Source organism: Salvelinus sp. IW2-2015, linkage group LG22 (genome assembly GCF_002910315.2).
Source record: "Salvelinus sp. IW2-2015 linkage group LG22, ASM291031v2, whole genome shotgun sequence".
Taxonomy (NCBI): domain Eukaryota; kingdom Metazoa; phylum Chordata; class Actinopteri; order Salmoniformes; family Salmonidae; genus Salvelinus; species Salvelinus sp. IW2-2015.
In genome coordinates, this window is record NC_036862.1 from 9,053,584 (window position 1) to 9,071,123 (window position 17,540).

The 17,540-nt window shown below is 41.0% G+C and overlaps 1 protein-coding gene across 1 annotated transcript; it reads right to left on the minus strand.

Moving 5' to 3' along the window:
• Positions 1–1,188: 1,188 nt before the first annotated feature.
• Positions 1,189–17,103, minus strand: kcnk6 (potassium channel, subfamily K, member 6). The gene is made up of 3 exons (XM_024014382.2): positions 16,233–17,103; positions 4,731–5,126; positions 1,189–2,441 (listed from the first exon to the last, which is right to left on the minus strand). Exons 1-3 carry the CDS (start codon positions 16,546–16,548, stop codon positions 2,209–2,211), a joined length of 945 nt encoding a protein of 314 aa, XP_023870150.1. The 5' UTR covers positions 16,549–17,103; the 3' UTR covers positions 1,189–2,208.
• Between the last annotated feature and the right edge of the window lie 437 nt (positions 17,104–17,540).

The window sequence follows — 17,540 nt, forward strand, 5'->3', positions numbered from 1 at the left end:
ATACTGACATAACCTGAAAGGCCGCTCAGCAAGGAAGAAGCCACTGCTCCAAAACCGCCATAAAAAAGCCAGACTACGGTTTGCAACTGCACATGGGGACAAAGATCAAACTTTTTGGTTGAAATATCCTCTGGTCTGATGAAACAAAAATAGAACTGTTTGGCCATAATGACCATCGTTATGTTTGGAGGAAAAAGGGGGAGGCTTGCAAGCCGAAGAACACCATCCCAATCGTGAAGCACGGGGGTGGCAGCATCATGTTGTGGGGGTCCTTTGCTGCAGGAGGGCCTGGTGCACGTCAAAATAGATGGCATCATGATGGAAAATTATGTGGATATATTGAAGCAACATCAAGACATCAGTCAGGAAGTTAAAGCTTTGTCACAAAGGGGTCTTCCAAATGGACAATGACCCCAAGCATACTTCCAAACTTGTGGCAAAATGGTTTAAGGACAACAAAGTCAAGGTATTGGAGTGGCCATCACAAAGCCCTGACCTCAGTCCCATAGAACATTTGTGGGCAGAACTGAAAAAGCTTGTGCGAGCAAAGAGGCCTACAAACCTGACAGTTACACCAGCTCTGTCAGGAGGAATGGGCCAAAATTCACCCAACTTATTGTGGGAAGCTTGTGGAAGGCTACCCGAAACATTTGACTGAAGTTAAACAATTTAAAGGCAATGCCACCAAATACTAATTGAGTGTATGTAAACTTCTGACCCACTGGGAATGTGATGAAAGAAATAAAAGCTGAAATAAATCACTACTATTATGACATTTCACATTCTTAAAATAAAGTGGTGATTCTAACTGACCTAAGACAGTGATTTTTACTAGGATTAAATGTCAGGAATTGTGAAAAACTGAGTTTAAACGTAGTTGGCTAAGGTGTATGTAAACTTCCGACTTCAACTGTATGTTCTGGTCTTGTGTAGATATAACAGATAATACAGTCCCAAACTGTTGTCATATCTAAGTGTGTTGGAATTCAAATGCCACGACCTCCCCATTTATGTCTGCTGGGAAACAGGAGTATGGGCCTTCCAACATTAGTCCCCTGGTTTAATGAACTGGCCAATTACATACCTTTAGTAATATCAAATAAGGATTCAGGAATGTGGTGTGGTGTGGCGTGAGGTCCACTATTACTGAAGCATGACACTTGATATTAATGAAAAAGCAAGAGTGAATTTAGTTGAGTAATTTTGTTATTACATTGGTTAAAATTATTACATTCATAAGTTACCCACTTCAATGTGATAATCAATGCATCATGTAATAATTACATTATGCACAAAAACTTTAGCAATCTACATTATCAGCATTTATTAAATTATAAATTAAAAAGCTATTACATTATTGGCTGTTATTACATTGTCAGTTGCTACATTGTTCAAGATGGACAAACTTCATACATGCTAAAGTACATACTTTCACAATGACAGAAAATCCTAATATTTAACTCTAGACAACTACACGTCAGAACACAGATACATGTTTTTTTCCCCCAATCCTTTTATTCCCTAAATTTGTTAACCTTCAGATGATATACTTAATGTATTTGAAACACACGATCATGTTATTCAACAGGCAAAAACAAAGCCATGGGGGGGTCCTGGGAATGTGCTCCATCATATGACTCAAGACAAAGTCTCAAGCAATGGCTTTTCACTTAATTACTGGGGAGGGGCAACAAAGTCTTTCAAAGATGGCCACTATAATGAGTTTGTTTAATTTTGAAACATCCGATATTTCTGTATGACTTTCCTTGATCAACCCTGACCTAAAACCACAAAAAGGTACATGAAAATACATCCACAAGAAAATATCGGTATATGATAAACCTATATATATTTTGGTCTGAAACAACATCAAAAAGTGACAAATAATCCTCATCAGTCCCAACCAGAAGTGTTCTCTACAGGTTATGGAACAACAACCTTCTCCCACCTTGACGAACAACCCTTGCCAATTGTTAACTGGGTGCACTAGGGCATCTGTAGAGTTCTGTTTCTTTTTGGTTCAGTTGAGCTGTCGTAGCAGGAAGGTCTGACCTGAGCCGTGAGTTGCCTCACAGCAGTAACGATAGTCTTTGGTGCCTATGTATGGTCAGGTTGTCAACTCATCCCCTGTGTTGCTGTAAAACAGTGACTGTTTAGCTGTTTGACCTGACTGATGTAAAGGAGAACGGTCCAGAGTGAAGTGAGTCCTTATCGGTTGATGGTGTTATAGGAGGTCTGGGAGGCTGGATCCAGGGGCTTGGCCGAGGCCTCTGCCTCATGCTGGTCCTCAGGGCCGGCCTCGATAATTGGCTCCTTATCCTCCTCTGTATCCTCGTCACAGTGGGGGAGCTGGAAGAAAGAAGTCAGGCCATGCAGGTCGGCCATCCGGTGGAAGGCACGCAGGACCAGGTACATCATCATCAGCCCTAGAAACAGGTACACTGCAGAGGACAGAGAGTACAACATTAATTCAACAGCTCCTTGAGCTGTGGGAAGACGCATTATACATGGACATAAGTCACTTGTCTCACAAAGCACAAACTCACCACACTGGTGTGCTCGTGGTGCATTCCTGATGGACAAGGCGGCCAACTATTCAACAGGCTTCCTCACGATACAGTTATGCTTTTATGCCAAATCAGGGTTCATTTGTTTCAGTGCAGGTCAATAAGCAGAGTAGACTTACACCTCCCTTGTGACTTAAATTCTGTCATGCCATGTTGTGGGGTATATATATATGTACTTTTTACCCGTTTTTCTCCCCAATTTCGAGATATCCAAATTGGTAGTTACTGTCTTGTCCCATCGCTGCAACTCCCATACGGACTTGGGAGAGGCGAAGGTCGAGAGCAATGCGTCCTCTAAAACACGACCCTGCCAAGCCGCACTGCTTCTTGACACAATGCTCGCTTAACCAGGAAGCCAGCCGCACCAATGTGTCGGAGGAAACACCGTACAACTGGTGACCGAAGTCAGAGTGCATGCGCCCGGCCCGCCACAAGGAGTCGTTAGAGAGCGATGGGACAAGGACAACCTGGTCAGCCAAACCCTCCCCTAACCTGGACGACGCTGGGCCAATTGTGCGCCGCCTCATGGGTCTCCCGGTCGTGGCCGGCTGCGACACAGCCTGGGATCGAGCCCGGGTCTGTAGTGATGCCTCTAGCACTGGGATACGGTGCTTTAGACCGCTGCACCACTCGGGAGGCTTTGTAGGGTATTGACAGGAAAAGTGTATTCCAATATGGGCAAAACAACCTATTTCCTAGTAGTTGCTAATCCTCCTAGGAAACGAGAACAACCAATCAGGAGGATCTGGCCTACATAGTTTGGGTTTTGGTTGATCATGTCAGATGACATAGATTTGAACCTTTGCTTTAATTTTGGGTGTAATTCTCATCAATCATCTGAGGATGGTGCTGGACCATATGACGTAAAAAAAAAAAATCTAAAGTGGAAAGTGTGATGAACAAGCTTTAAATAAAAGTTTAAATCCAGGTCATGTGACATGATCAACCAAAACACAGTGCCCTAAAACAAGGCAACAAGTTGCGTATTGAAGCACAACGCGCGTGCAGACCCCGAGACAACGCCACAGAGCCAGCCACCACAATGGCAGTATAACAAACACCACTAGGCTCTAAACAGTGAGGTTATTTTGAGAGAGAATAAAAGAGTAATTCAATTATACCTTAAACTAAGAGCATGACTCTGATAAAATATCATGTGACAATATGAAATCCCTCCCAGTACAAGTGTGGTAGATGGGAGTTAACGATACCACACCACCTACTGCAACATGTCCTTAAGATGAGAGCAATCACACCACACATTGCACTCTTCCCAAAACAAGAAGCCCAATTCAAACTCACACATGCAGTATACCAACCAAATCACAGACATTGTGAGATACATGGAGGGGGCAGTGGCGCGACACCGTTTAGTTTCCTCCTGAAAACCACAAGAGGGCCTCCTCAGACTTCTACAAATATACTCAAAACGATAAACCCTATTACATATATGCAGTATCAGAATTTCATGCCTATGGTCAACACAGGGATAAGGAATGCATACATTTTCTTTCATCAGCTGAGCCAGGTTAAAAATCGGGAAAGTCACGCCAAGTCATCATTCTGAACTAATATCTCCTGACATTTGGCCCATAAGAAGTCTAGACATTGAGCACAATGTAGAGCAGAGGCGTCCTTTCCTCTCTCATCTTCAAATTAGGAATATTTCAAATATATCTTACAATAATAAGCACATTTAAAAAGCTAAAACGAAACAGTATTTAGTAGTTCTTAAAAAAAGCACCCAGAAGGCGACATTTCTCACATCCGAGATGTGAACGTTTCTGCGGTCTCATTGAGACAAAGGACCATATTCCACCAGAGGGTCTAGCTATCTCAGTGCTGGAGAGGTGGTTGGGCCGAGCATCTCCCACTTCACTCAAGTGTCTGCACATGGTCAAAACTGTCAAGTCCACTTATTCCTATGTGCTTAAAACAATGATGCAAACTCCACCCAATCATTCCGTCACTGTTCACACTATTATTTCCTGGTTTTCTAGTCATAGGAAAGAGACTTCAAGGCAAACAATTCTAACACGACATCATGAACACCAATATTTAAGTTGAATGAGTAATGAGTATCACAGAATTGATATGACATCAGTCTGAGCAGTGTCAGTGTGCCACGCCCTGTTATCAAACACAGACTAGTTCATGACTCACCCATCACAGAGATCTTATAGAGCGACCTGAACTTCTGTCCGGGCTTCTCGCCGGGCACGTAGTCGCCCAGGCCGATGGTACACAGCGTGATGAAGCAGAAGTATATGGCGTCCAGGAAGGACCAGGTGTCCTCGATGTGGCTGAAAACCACGGCGGGTACCACGAAGAAGCCCAGCACCACCAGCAGCAGCAGGATGGCAAAGTGGACGGCAGTGGCGGCGAGTGGGTCCAGGCCGAGCCTCTGGCGGCACATGCTGATGGGCCCGTAGGTCACCGGGTGCATGAGCCTCTGGACGCAGGCGGTGAGCACCAGCATGGTGAAGGGCACTCCCAGCAGGGCGTAGAAGATGGAGAAGGCTTTGCCCGTGTCCGACAGGGGCGTAGTGTGCCCATATCCTGGGGAGGGTGGAGAGAAAGTATGAGAGAGAGAGAAAAAAAGAGCAAGAGCAAGTGTATAGAAGTTATTAGGATCCCATACAAGCAAACACAGCACAATAGCATTTGACTAATAAGCTAAGCTGCCTCCCTTTTCCAACCAAAAAAAGAGACATTCTAGAAAGTCCTCTCACTCAACAAAAACGAGCTAATCGTGGACTACAGGAGACAGCAGGAGAGTGAGCACGCCCCCATCCAGACCGGGCTGCTGTGGAGAGGGTCCTCGGCATGCACATCACTAACAACCTGAAGAAGTTTGACGAACTGACTTGTTGGAAAGGTGGCATCCTATGACGGTGCCACTTTAAAAGTCACTGAGCTCTTCAGTAAGGCCATTCTACTGCCAATGTTTGTCTATGGAAATTGCATGGCTGTGTTCTTGGTTTTATACACCCGTCAGCAAAGGTGGCTGAAATATCTGAATCCACTAATTTGAAGGGGTGTCCACATACATTAAAAAAAACGCAACATGTAAAAGTGTTGGTCCCATGTTTCATGACCTGAAATAAAAGATGCCGGAAATTTCACACAAACAAAAAGCTTATTTCTCTAAAATGTTGTGCACAAATTTGTTTACATCCCTGTTAGTGAGCATTTCTCCTTTGCCAAGACAATCTATCCACCTGACAGGTATGACATATCAAGAAGCTGAATAAACAGCATGATCATTACACAGGTGCACATTGTGCCAAAGGCCATTCTAAAAATGTGCAGTTTTGTCACAACACAATGCCAAAGAGGTCTCAAGCACCATCCTCAAATAAACTTTTATTTGATTTGTAATAAAAATTAAAAAACTACTTCAGGTTAGAACTGCCCTGTCAGGTCAAACTCTGTGTTCATTTAATGAGATACTCAAGTTATGTTAGTCTCCTGGAGAGTAAGAGGGGAACTCATATTTAGCCTAATATAGCATGCAGACCACTACACACAAAGGAACTCACATGTGACAATAAATCAAAATAAGGTTGATGAAAGGGAGCGTCGCTTGCTTTTCAATACTACATATTGCTGAACAAAATTTTACACAACAACCCTATCCTTCTGCAGATGGCCCTGTATGAACAGGGAAAAGCGCATTTTAAAATAGCATTTGCTGCATTTTAATTAGATTTGACCTAACTAAAAACGAGAGCAAAAACAGCTCAATTGATGGAAAGAAAAAAGTTAAACAGCCCTGGGATAAAGGAATGCCTAGGTAATACAATACCATAGCCAAATAATGTCCAGAGACAAAGCGAACACGGTCACAATACAAATCAAAGTTGGTTGGTCACGTACACAGTTTAGCAGATGTTATAGCGGTTGCAGGGAAATGTTACTAGCTCCTCACTATCAAGAAATGTCGGAACAAACCCAATTAACAAACCAAATAACACTAATCCTAATGCAATCTATACGGATCTAGACCAGATTCATTCAAAGTGTGTATAGCAGTAGTTATATAGGATGAGCCATGACTAGAATACAGTATATACACATATGAAGTTGGTAAAACAGTATGTAAACATTACTAAAGTGACCAGTGTTCAATGATTCTGTACATAGGGCAGCAGTCTCTAAGGAACACGGTAGAGTACCGGGTGGTAGCCGGCTAGTGACAGTGTCTGAGGTTCAGGGCAGGGTACTGGGCAGAGGCCGGCTTGTGGTGACTAACAGTCTGATGGCCTGGAGATAGACTGATAACCAGCTCCTCTCAGTCCCAGCGTTGATGCACCTGTACTGTCTCTGCCTTATAGATGGTAGCGGGCCGTGGCTCGGGTTCTTGATGATAGTCTCGGCCTTCCTGATACACCAGGTGCTGGTGTATCAGGGGTGGATCAGCTTAATATTGCGGAAAGAATGTTGCTTCCAATGTAATTGTCTGCATCATTTCCAATCCCCCATATTTTTTTGGTAAATATATATATCCATACACGCATGCATACATATACACATATATACATACACATAACTATATAGACATACATACTTTTTTTAAAGAATATACCTTTATTATTATTCCCCGCAAACCCTAACGCCGATCCCCCAATTGGAGTAAACTAATAAACACTTCTGCTTTTACCTTCAATTTATACATTTTATACACATTTTACAGACACAGTCTACTTTACAATAGTTCTCTCTTGTTTGTTCTTAGTCCTTCCTCTATTTCTGATGTCCATCCAGTTTGATTTCTATTTGTAACTRTGCTATTTCACAAAAGTTCCGAACCTATATCCATTTTACAGATCCCGTATGCTTTACATTGTTTATCTTGTTATTAGTCCCACCCTTCAGCTCCATTCAACCCCTCCCATCTATCTCTCAACATCATCCATTTCGGATTTCTATTTGCCATAGATTTTTCAACTGTGCTGTTTCACAAAATAATTTAACCTTCCTATTCTCATAGCTTCTACAGATTGTAAATAAAAAATATATTTTTTGCTAAAATAATTATTATATTATTGATTGATTGACTATGGCTTTTCAAATCACCCAGTATTGCTATCTGTAGCGTTAGTTCTAGACAAATGTTGCAATTCTTCAGCCATTCCTGGACCTGTGACCAAAAACGAGCTACATATGGACAATACCAAAATAAATGATCTAATGACTTTGCCTCCTCACAGCAGAATCTGCAGAGCTGGGAAGATTGTATCCCCCATATATATAACATTCTATTAGTTGCAAGAATTTTGTATAGTAATTTAAATTGAAAAATTCGAAGTTTTGAATCTGGCGTTGTTTTGCGTATCAATTCATAAACCATGTGCCATGGAATGGGTACATCGAAAAATCTCTTCCCAACTATTTTGCAATTTATATGGCACAGCTGTCAGTTTTTTGGTCCTTAAATGAAATTGGTATATGTTTTTATTTATCACACTTTTCTTTAACCATTTATGTTCTTTAATACAGGGCAGACATACAAGTTCCTTACTTTTTTCCCCTTCTACTTGCCTCTTCCATTTTTGTGGTAATGCTGCAATTACTTGGTTGTAATTTTGGGTAGAGCAGACATTTCCATATGTCTGTGTTAGCTGCATGTGTGACGTAACTCCACCAGTCCTATTTATGATATCATTCACAAAAATTATACCTTTTTTCTATTTAATTTTTTTCTTCGATAAATATAGCTTTTTTATCAATTAGTATATTTGAATTTAACCACAATATTTGTTGTACTATTTGTTCCGTCCTTTCAGGTGGATTAAACTGAAATTGCAACCAACTTTCTAAGGCTTGTTTAAAAAATAAAGATATTTTGGAGATTATTTCCTTTTCAAACAACCGAAAGTGAGCAAGTGTAATCTGAATAAAGGGAAAAAGGCCCTTCCTGAATATAGGATGAGACATTCGTACCAATTGACTAGAGAACCAGTTTGGATTTAAGTATAACTTTTGTATGACTGATGCCTTTAGTGAGAGGTCTAATGCTTTAATATTTAATAATTTCTGCCCACCGAATTCATATTCGTTATATAAATAGGCCCTTTTCATTTTATCTGGCTTGCCGTTCCAAATAAAATTGAACATTTTTTGTTCATATAATTTAAAAAGCAGGTCACTAGGTGTAGGCAAAATCATAAGCAAATAGGTAAACTGTGATATAACTAAAGAGTTAATCAGGGTGATTTTTTCCACAAATAGACAGGTATTTTGCTTTCCATGGTAGCAAGATCTTATCTATTTTTGCTAACTTTCTATAAAAATGTATTGGAGTGAGATTATTTCTTTCTTTTGGGATTTGTATACCGAGTATGTCCACATCTCCGTCAGACCATTTAATTGGTAAACTACATGGTAATGTAAAATGTGCATTTTTTAGTGATCCGATGGTTGGTTTTAATCCAGAGAGGATAGCAAAAATATCTAGATCCTCTAAGAGGCCGTGGAGAGACTCTAATTGTGGTTTTAAAAGAAAACATGAATCATCAGCGTACAATGACACCTTCGTTTTTAAGCCACGGATTTCTAATCTCTTAATATTATTGTTTGATCTAATCTTAGCAGCTAACATGTCGATGGCAATAATAAATAGATATGCCGATAGTGGACAACCTTGTTTTACTCCTCTAGATAGTTTAAAACTTTCTGAGATGTAGCCATTATTTACAATTTTACACCTAGGGTTACTATACATAACCTTAACCCATTTTATAAGAGATTCCCCAAAATTGAAATGTTCTAGGCATTTATATATAAACTCCAGTCGTACTTTATCAAAAGCCTTTTCAAAATCAGCTATGAAAACCAGGCCTGGTGTCCCCAATATTTCATAGTATTCTATTGTTTCCAGTACTTGTCTTATATTATCTCCAATGTATCGTCCATGTAAAAAACCTGTCTGATTAGGATGAATAATATCTAACAATACTTTTTTAATTCTATGTGCCAAGCATTTTGCTAGGATTTTTGCATCACAACACTGAAGTGTAAGAGGTCTCCAATTTTTTTAATGGACTGGATCTTTATATATACCACTTGGGTCCTGTTTCAGTAATAATGATATCAGACCTTCTTGTTGCGTGTCTGATAATCTACCATTTATATAGGAGTCGTTAAAACAAGCTAATAAATGGTCCCTTGAGTATATCAAAAAAAAGTTTTGTATACTTCCACTGGTATGCCATCCAGCCCTGGAGTTTTCCCATCCTTAAAGGCCCCAATTGCATCAAGCAGWTCCTCCTCTGTAATTTGGCCTTCAYRTGAGWCTTTCTGTACAGATGTTAATTTTACATTATTATTAGGRAAAAAATCCATACAATTAGTTTCAGTTAGTGGAGATGGAGGAGCCTGAAATTAAAACATATTCTTAAAGTACTTTACTTCCTCTTTCAAAATATCATTTGGTGAATCATGCGTGACTCCATCATTTGTAACAGGTTTTAATAATAAAATAAAAAAATGGTAGCATTTCTATATTGAAGATTGAAAAAGAATTTGGTGCATTTTCCCCCATATTCCATCCAGTTCGCTTTATTTTTATAATATCTTACACTGGATCTTTCTTGAACAAGTTCCTCCATTTATTTTTGTTTTTCCTCTAACTTATTCCGTGCCTCTATAGTACCGTTTTTATTGCTATCTAACTGTACTGTTAGTCCTTCAATTTCCTTTGTTAATATGGCCTCTTTTGATCTAAATTGCTTTTGTTTTATAGATGAGTACTGAATTGCATTGCCTCTAAAAGGCACATTTAAAAGTGTCCCATACAATAAGGGGATCTGCTGTACCTATGTTATGTCTGAAAAAGTCAGTTATAAATTCTTCTGTCCTAGTTCTAAACAATTTACATTCTAGTAGGCTTTGATTAAATTTCCAATATCCTCGCCCACGTGGAAATTCTGTAAGAGTAATATATATGCCAATTATGTGATGATCCGACCGCATTCTGTCCCCTATCAACACTTTTTTTAACTTTTGGTGCCAGAGAGAATGGTATAAGAAAGTAATCAAGACGACTAGCTTGATTAAGCCTCCGCCATGTATATCTCACTAGGTCAGGGTATTTAAGTCTCCATATATCCACTAATTCCAATATATCCATGACATCCATGATTTCCTTAAATGCCTGAGGGTGATAGTTTGTAGTGTGATTTCCTTTCCGGTCCATAGAGGTATTTAAGACCGTATTAAAATCTCCCACCATAATAATAGAGTCTAGTGTTGCTTGTAGAGTTGATAAATTCTTATATATATTTTCAAAGAAGCTTGTATCATCATTATTCGGACCGTATAGGTTAATAAGCCATATCTGTTTATTGTCCAATAACATATTTAAAATAACCCATCTACCTTGAGGATCTGTTTGGACAATTTGCACATTTGGATCAAAATTATTGTTAATTAAAACCATCACCCCTTTTGAATTTCTTTGCCCATGGGAGAAGTATATTTCGCCCCCCCAGTTCTTTTTCCACAAAACTTCATCTAAAACTGTTGAATGGGTTTCCTGTAAACAATAGATATTATATTCCTTCTCTTTTAGCCAGGTAAATACTGATTGTCTTTTCTTATTATCTGCTAGGCCATTACAATTGTAACTGGCTATACTCATTTCACCACCTATCATAATGAGACACAACTTTCAATTCTTTTTATCAAAATATATGTTTGTAAACGTACCATTAAAAAGTAACATGATGATTGAGTGTCCATAAAGCGGTACCATGATATTTGCATTTCTACTAAGTAAACCTCCAATTGGTCCCTACTATTCCACCCGCTAAAAGCCCTCCTCATCCCGAGTTGGGTTGTCATCCCAAAGCCCGGCAGACCACCCTCGACCCCCTGTATCCCATAGCCCATAACCGACTGGGATCCATCCTTTGAAAAGAGCACACAGTGCCATTTACCGAATTGAAGTAGATTAACTGCCAAATGCATTTCCATCGCCCTCACCTCCATTTGTATTATATATAGCTGTGGATCATCCTCTATTGTCCCTAACATCTTTTACTCCTTCGCAACAGTTGTGGGATACACACATACACCCACACACACTCAACCCATACCCCCACACAACCATAAGCTCACTTTCTCAACAATTGCACCAACCCAGAGCCCAACTCAAGATAGATCTTTGATTTACAAATGCACTTGCAGTTGCAGCTGCAAGAGAAGGCCTGCAAGACCGCGCAAAAAATAGGCAGAAATTTAGAGATTTTATTCACCATTGTCACATCCTAGATGATGGAGGTCAAATGTACACCTTTTCCCTGAAACACCCACAATACGGTCACCCGTATTGACCATATTCCCAAGCATCTCCATGCAGTCCGACTTTGATTTTGTGCCACTAGGGTCACAATAATATACCCCCTCTCTGAATGTCCGAGTGTGACCCCCTCCCCATGGGTTACTGCAGCTAGTGTTGCCAGCACGGCCACTGCCTGGGTGGGGGCACCCCACCGGAATCCCCACCGGCTAGGTACAAGGTCATCAAGGTTCTCATTAGCAGCTTTGAGAATTTCCTTGTGTAGTATGCTCTCCCTTTAGGGTAGATGTCTTAGAGGGCAGGCAGTGTGCCCCCGATGATGCATTGGGCTGACCGCACCACCCTCTGGAGAGTCCTGCGGTTGCGGGCGGTGCAATTGCAGTACCAGGTGGTGATACAGCCTGACAGGATGCTCTCAATGGTTCATCTGTAGAAGTCCATGAGGGTCTTAGGGGCCAAGACACATTGAATCATCCTCCAGAGATTGAAGAGGCACTGTTGCGCCGTCTGTGTGAAGGGACTATCAGGTAGTCAGTGATGTGCACGTCGATGAAGCTTTTGCGCCTCTCCACTGTGGCCCCGTCGATGTGGATGGGGGTGTGCCCTCTCTCCGGTCTCCTGTTGTTCACGATCAGCTCCTTCAATTTGTTTATGTTGAGGGAGAGGTTATTTCCCTGGCACCATTCCACCAAGGCACTCATCTCCTCCCTGTAGGCCAACAACGTTGTGTCGTCAGCAAACTTGATGATTGAGTTGGAGACGTGAGTGGCCACTCCATGGGTCAACAGGACCCCCCCCCATGTTGAGGGTCTGCGGTGTTGAGGATCTGCGTGGCAGAGGTGTTACCTACCACTATGGTGTTGAAGGCTGAGCTGTAGTCGATCAACAGCATTCTCACGTAGGTATTCCTCTTGTCCAGGTGGGATAAGGCAGTGTGCAATGCAATGGAGATTGTGTCGTCCGTAGATCTGTTGCTGTGCTGTTTGTTTCTACTTGACTACCTGCCAAACTTTTCGCTTTTAATAACCATTTAATCCAACTCTGTATTTAACAAGTTTACCAACATCTTAGTTTTGTCCTCACTCAACTTTTTCACCCCAGATGCTTTATCTGGACATGGATCTGCTGGACCAAAAAGTTAACATTACGCAGGCTCCTCGTGGAGTGCAATGTAAGGCAGGTGGTTAGAGCGTTGGACTAGAAACCGGAAGGTTGCAAAAACGAATCCCCTAGCTGACAAGGTAAAAATCTGTCGTTCTGCCCCTGAACAAGGCAGTTAACCCACCGTTCCTAGGCCGTCATTGAAAATAAGAATGTGTTCTTAACTGACGTCCTTAGTTAAAAAAAGGTGTCAAAAAAATAACAAAAAGATACAATCGGTGTCCAAAAATACCGATTTCCGATTGTTATGAAAACTTGAAATCGGCCCTAATTAAAAATCGGCCATTCCGATTAATCGGTCGACCTCTAGTGCATATGTACAGTGTGTCAGACTGATGGATAATCAGACAGGAGAGAGTACACAAAAAGACATTCATGAATATGTTCATAGATGGGTCAGATTATAACCATAAAGGCTATACAGGGTACACACACTTCAAGACCCATAGTCAGATGACTTTCCATAGATGGTAAGAAGTCAAAGTATGTGGCACAAGTTTATAAATTCAACACATCAACCACTGTTTATTTATTTAGGATGTAGAAAATAAAATATTAAAAGATGACACTATGTGCAATTTAGCTAAACAGGTTTAGAATAATTCCTCATCTATTTTGATGGGCAAACAAAGTTAGCTGCTTGTCTTTGTAGGGAGGGAGGGAGATGATCATGTGACAGCGTTGTGAGCGAAGCACAATGTTGCCTCTAACTCTCATTTTCTTGCCTGACAGGCAAACTACAGATGTTAGCTGCTTCGTTCCCACTAGGACAGTTTCGAAAATGAATTGCTTTGGTAGAAATAGGACAACAACAGGAAACGTGTTAGCTGGCTATGAAAACAAATATCATTGCAACTCAATATCATATGAGCTCCACTGCACGGGCATCTACCCAAAAACTACAGATAAATGGTCAAATAATAGGAATGCAAGGCAATGTATAGCCTGTAAATATCTGTACCTTCCCCCCAAGTGAACTTCGAGGACAACATCATGATCCTTAGAAAACAAAATGACGGACTCCTCTTAGTGTATGCATATTTCTCCAAAATGTAGTTGCACCGAGTCTGCACAGAACTGCCAGGACCTCAGATTAATGGAGACACTAGTTTAAAAAAAAGAAAATATCCTGTATCTCGACACGGTAACCAAATACAGTCATGGCCTAGAAACATTCCAGCTGTCTACTGGACCCTATTCCAACTAAACTACTGAAAGAGCTACTTCCTGTGCTTGGCACTCCTATGTTGAACATAATAAACGTCTCCCTATCATCCGGCTGTATACCAAGCTCACTAAAAGTGGCAGTAATAAAGCCTCTCCCGAAAAAAGCCTAACCTTGACACGGAAGTTAAATCTCCCATTCCTCTCAAAAACTTTATTAGGAACACCATTCCACAGGGATGTTGGCCCATGTTGACTCCAATGCTTCCCAGTTGTGTCAAGTTGGCTGGATGTCCTTTGGGTGGTGGACCATTCTTGATACACACAGGAAACTTGTGTGGAAAAACCCAGCAGCATTGCAGTTCTTCACACAAACCGGTGCGCCTGGCACCTACTACCATACCCCGTTCAAAAGCACTTAAATCTGAACTCATCATGAGGCCGTAGATGCTCACCCACATCCATATCCCCCACACATTGCTCGCAAAACATCTTAGTGACTCCCCCCTTGACAGAGATTTTTTTACATTTTAGAGTTAATTTCATGCAATTCTACTCATTTCGGCATGGGGTGGAGCGTCAAATTAGCTGTTTTACAGTTAATTTCCTGCAATTCTACACTAGTCATAGTGTGGAGAGAAATTATGTCTGAGTGAGACTAACTTACAAAATCAACGGGGGCCCCACGGCCAGTAATTCAACCATGATAACATCTTTTAGATAGCTAGCCGCTAAACTAATTTAGCTATCTAAAAGATGTTAGCTGACCTGGGCTAATTGATTCACTATATCAGTGACTGAGTCAAACTGCTGATGCACAACCACATTTGGAAATTGTACCTTGTTTAGTGTAGTCAGTCAACTATTCTAACTTGCAACAGTAAGTTGAGACCCTGAATGAGTCAGTGGAAATTGATCTGAGGGTCTTCAAAAAGGAGGGCCGCCAGTTGCCCATCCCTGCTCTAATAACTAACCTCTACGGCAGGGGTGGGCAACTCCAGTCCGAGGGCCTGCTTGGTGTCACACTTTTTATCCATCCCTGGCAAACACAGCTGATTAATCAAATTGCATTCTGAACTGAAGATCATGATTAGGTGATTATTGGAGTCAGGTGTGTTAGCTCGTGCAAAACTTTGACACCAATCAGGCCCTCGAGGACTGGAATTGCCCACCCCTTCTCTACGGGATCGGTGTCCCCTCGAGGGACAGTTGAACTAACGTAGGCTGATGTGATTAGCATGAGGTTGTAAGTAACAAAAATTAAATTCTTGTTAATCTAACTGCACGGTCCAATTTACAGTAGCTATTACAGTGAAAGAATACCATGCTATTTTTTGAGGAGTGCACACAATTATGAAATTGAAAACGTATTAATAAACCAATTAGGCACATTTGGACAGTCTTGATACAACATTCTGAACAGATATGCAATGATTCATTGGATCAGTCTAAAACTGTGCACATACACTGCTGCCATCTAGTGGCCAAACCCTAAATTGTGCCTGGGCTGGGATAATACATTATGGCCTCTTGCATTTCAAAGATGGTAAAAAGAGTAAAACGCATGTTTTTTTCTTTGTATTATCTTTTACCATATCTAATGTGTTAGTCTGCTAGATTAATTTCACATTTCCACAAACTTCAACATGTTTCCTTTAAAATGGTATCACGAATATGCATATCCTTGCTTCAGGTCCTGAGCTACAGGCAGTTAGATTTGGGTATGTCATTTCAGGCGAAAAAAAAAAAAAAAAAAGGGGTCCGTTCCTTATTAACGCACTGATACTGGGGCAAGGCTACCTGAAAATCACAAGGTCCCATTGATGCGTGGCATGTTTTGGTCACGGAATACAAAAAAATGCCCAGTTGGAACTGCAATTGTAATCTGTAAACAATAAGTGTTTCCTTGAGTATCTTGCAATATTAGCACTTAAATGGTTTAGAATTGTCTATATGGATTTGTCTTATATGGACCAACCGAAACAAAACTGAAACGATGTAGGCCTAACAAAGACAAGTATAGGCTATTTACTTACCGACTGTCGTTACTAAAGTGTTGGCAAAGAACAAAGAGGAAGCCATGTCCCAATTTGAACTCGCAGAAGAATTCGGAAGGATAGATATTCCATACTTATTGGCTTGTAAAACTTTCTCCAAAAAGTTTTCAAGTGATGTTGCATTGACGCAACTTTGGTTGAGAAACTCTTCTTTCAGGACTTGTATGTCACTTTTCAGTTGGTTCTCCACCGGCCGTTCGATGGTGGAGAAAACGAGCGCTCCAAGCAACAGATAAGCAACATAGAATAGTATAAAACCTGTAAGCAGTATCCAAGATTTGTACCCCGAAGACATTTCCCCCGTTTTCCGCTTGCAATGTCATCCGCCAAACTGTTACTTTGTAGCCTACTTCCGTGGCCCCGTCGTCTCCTCAAGTTTTAAGTTAAGGCTGTCCTCCACCCCACTGGTACAAGTTTGACAGGGGTGTGTTCAAACGCCTAGAACTCTGCAGATAAACATTTTGAGAATACACTGCTCCCTGCTGTTCCTAATGATAACCGCATGTTCTTGGTCTTTTACGTTGTATTTCTATCTGCAACGATATCAACGTTTTAATCTTCTGAATAAGCCCCAGAAAATAGACCAAGACCTGATCCAGAAACAGTGAGGAGGGCTACAACACAATTAATTTTCTTCCCCCTTTATTCCCCTTTTCACCAAGGGTTCTCTTTGGGGTTTTCAAAATCGGATAGGGAAAAGGCTCCAACAATCCCTAGGTGAAGCTATAGACTAAATTATCCAGTCAGTCTCAGGTTTGTGCTCACTAAAGTGAGGCCAAAGGACCAGAAATGAACTAGAGCATATCACCTCACCCTCCTAGTTTCATATGTCCATAATGGCTTCATATAGTTATTGCAGACAGAGATTGCTTCACCTTGAGCTTTTATGTGAAACTAATACATGTGATTAGGGGAGCCATCGGATCACATGCTGAAGAAAACAGCAACACCAGGATATGTTTTTCTTCTTGCCAACCATGCACTGAACTATAGCAGGGCAATGTGCACAGTGCGGATTAGGCAAACGCCCTGTTGACTTTATTTGATAGCGTGCCAAAAGGTAATCTAAGACCACTCACATATTTTCACAATAACACAATCAATGCCACATTATCTGGTGAAAACAGAGCCTCTGACTCAGCAAGTTCCTGTTAACCAATTCAGCACCACAGACAGCCCTGGACTATTGTATTTGAAACCCCGGTGCCCGCAAAACAGATGTTCTTTTAGGAAAACAGCTAACTTTCTGCATTTCAACACATTTTGCCATGGGGCAGAGAGAAAAAA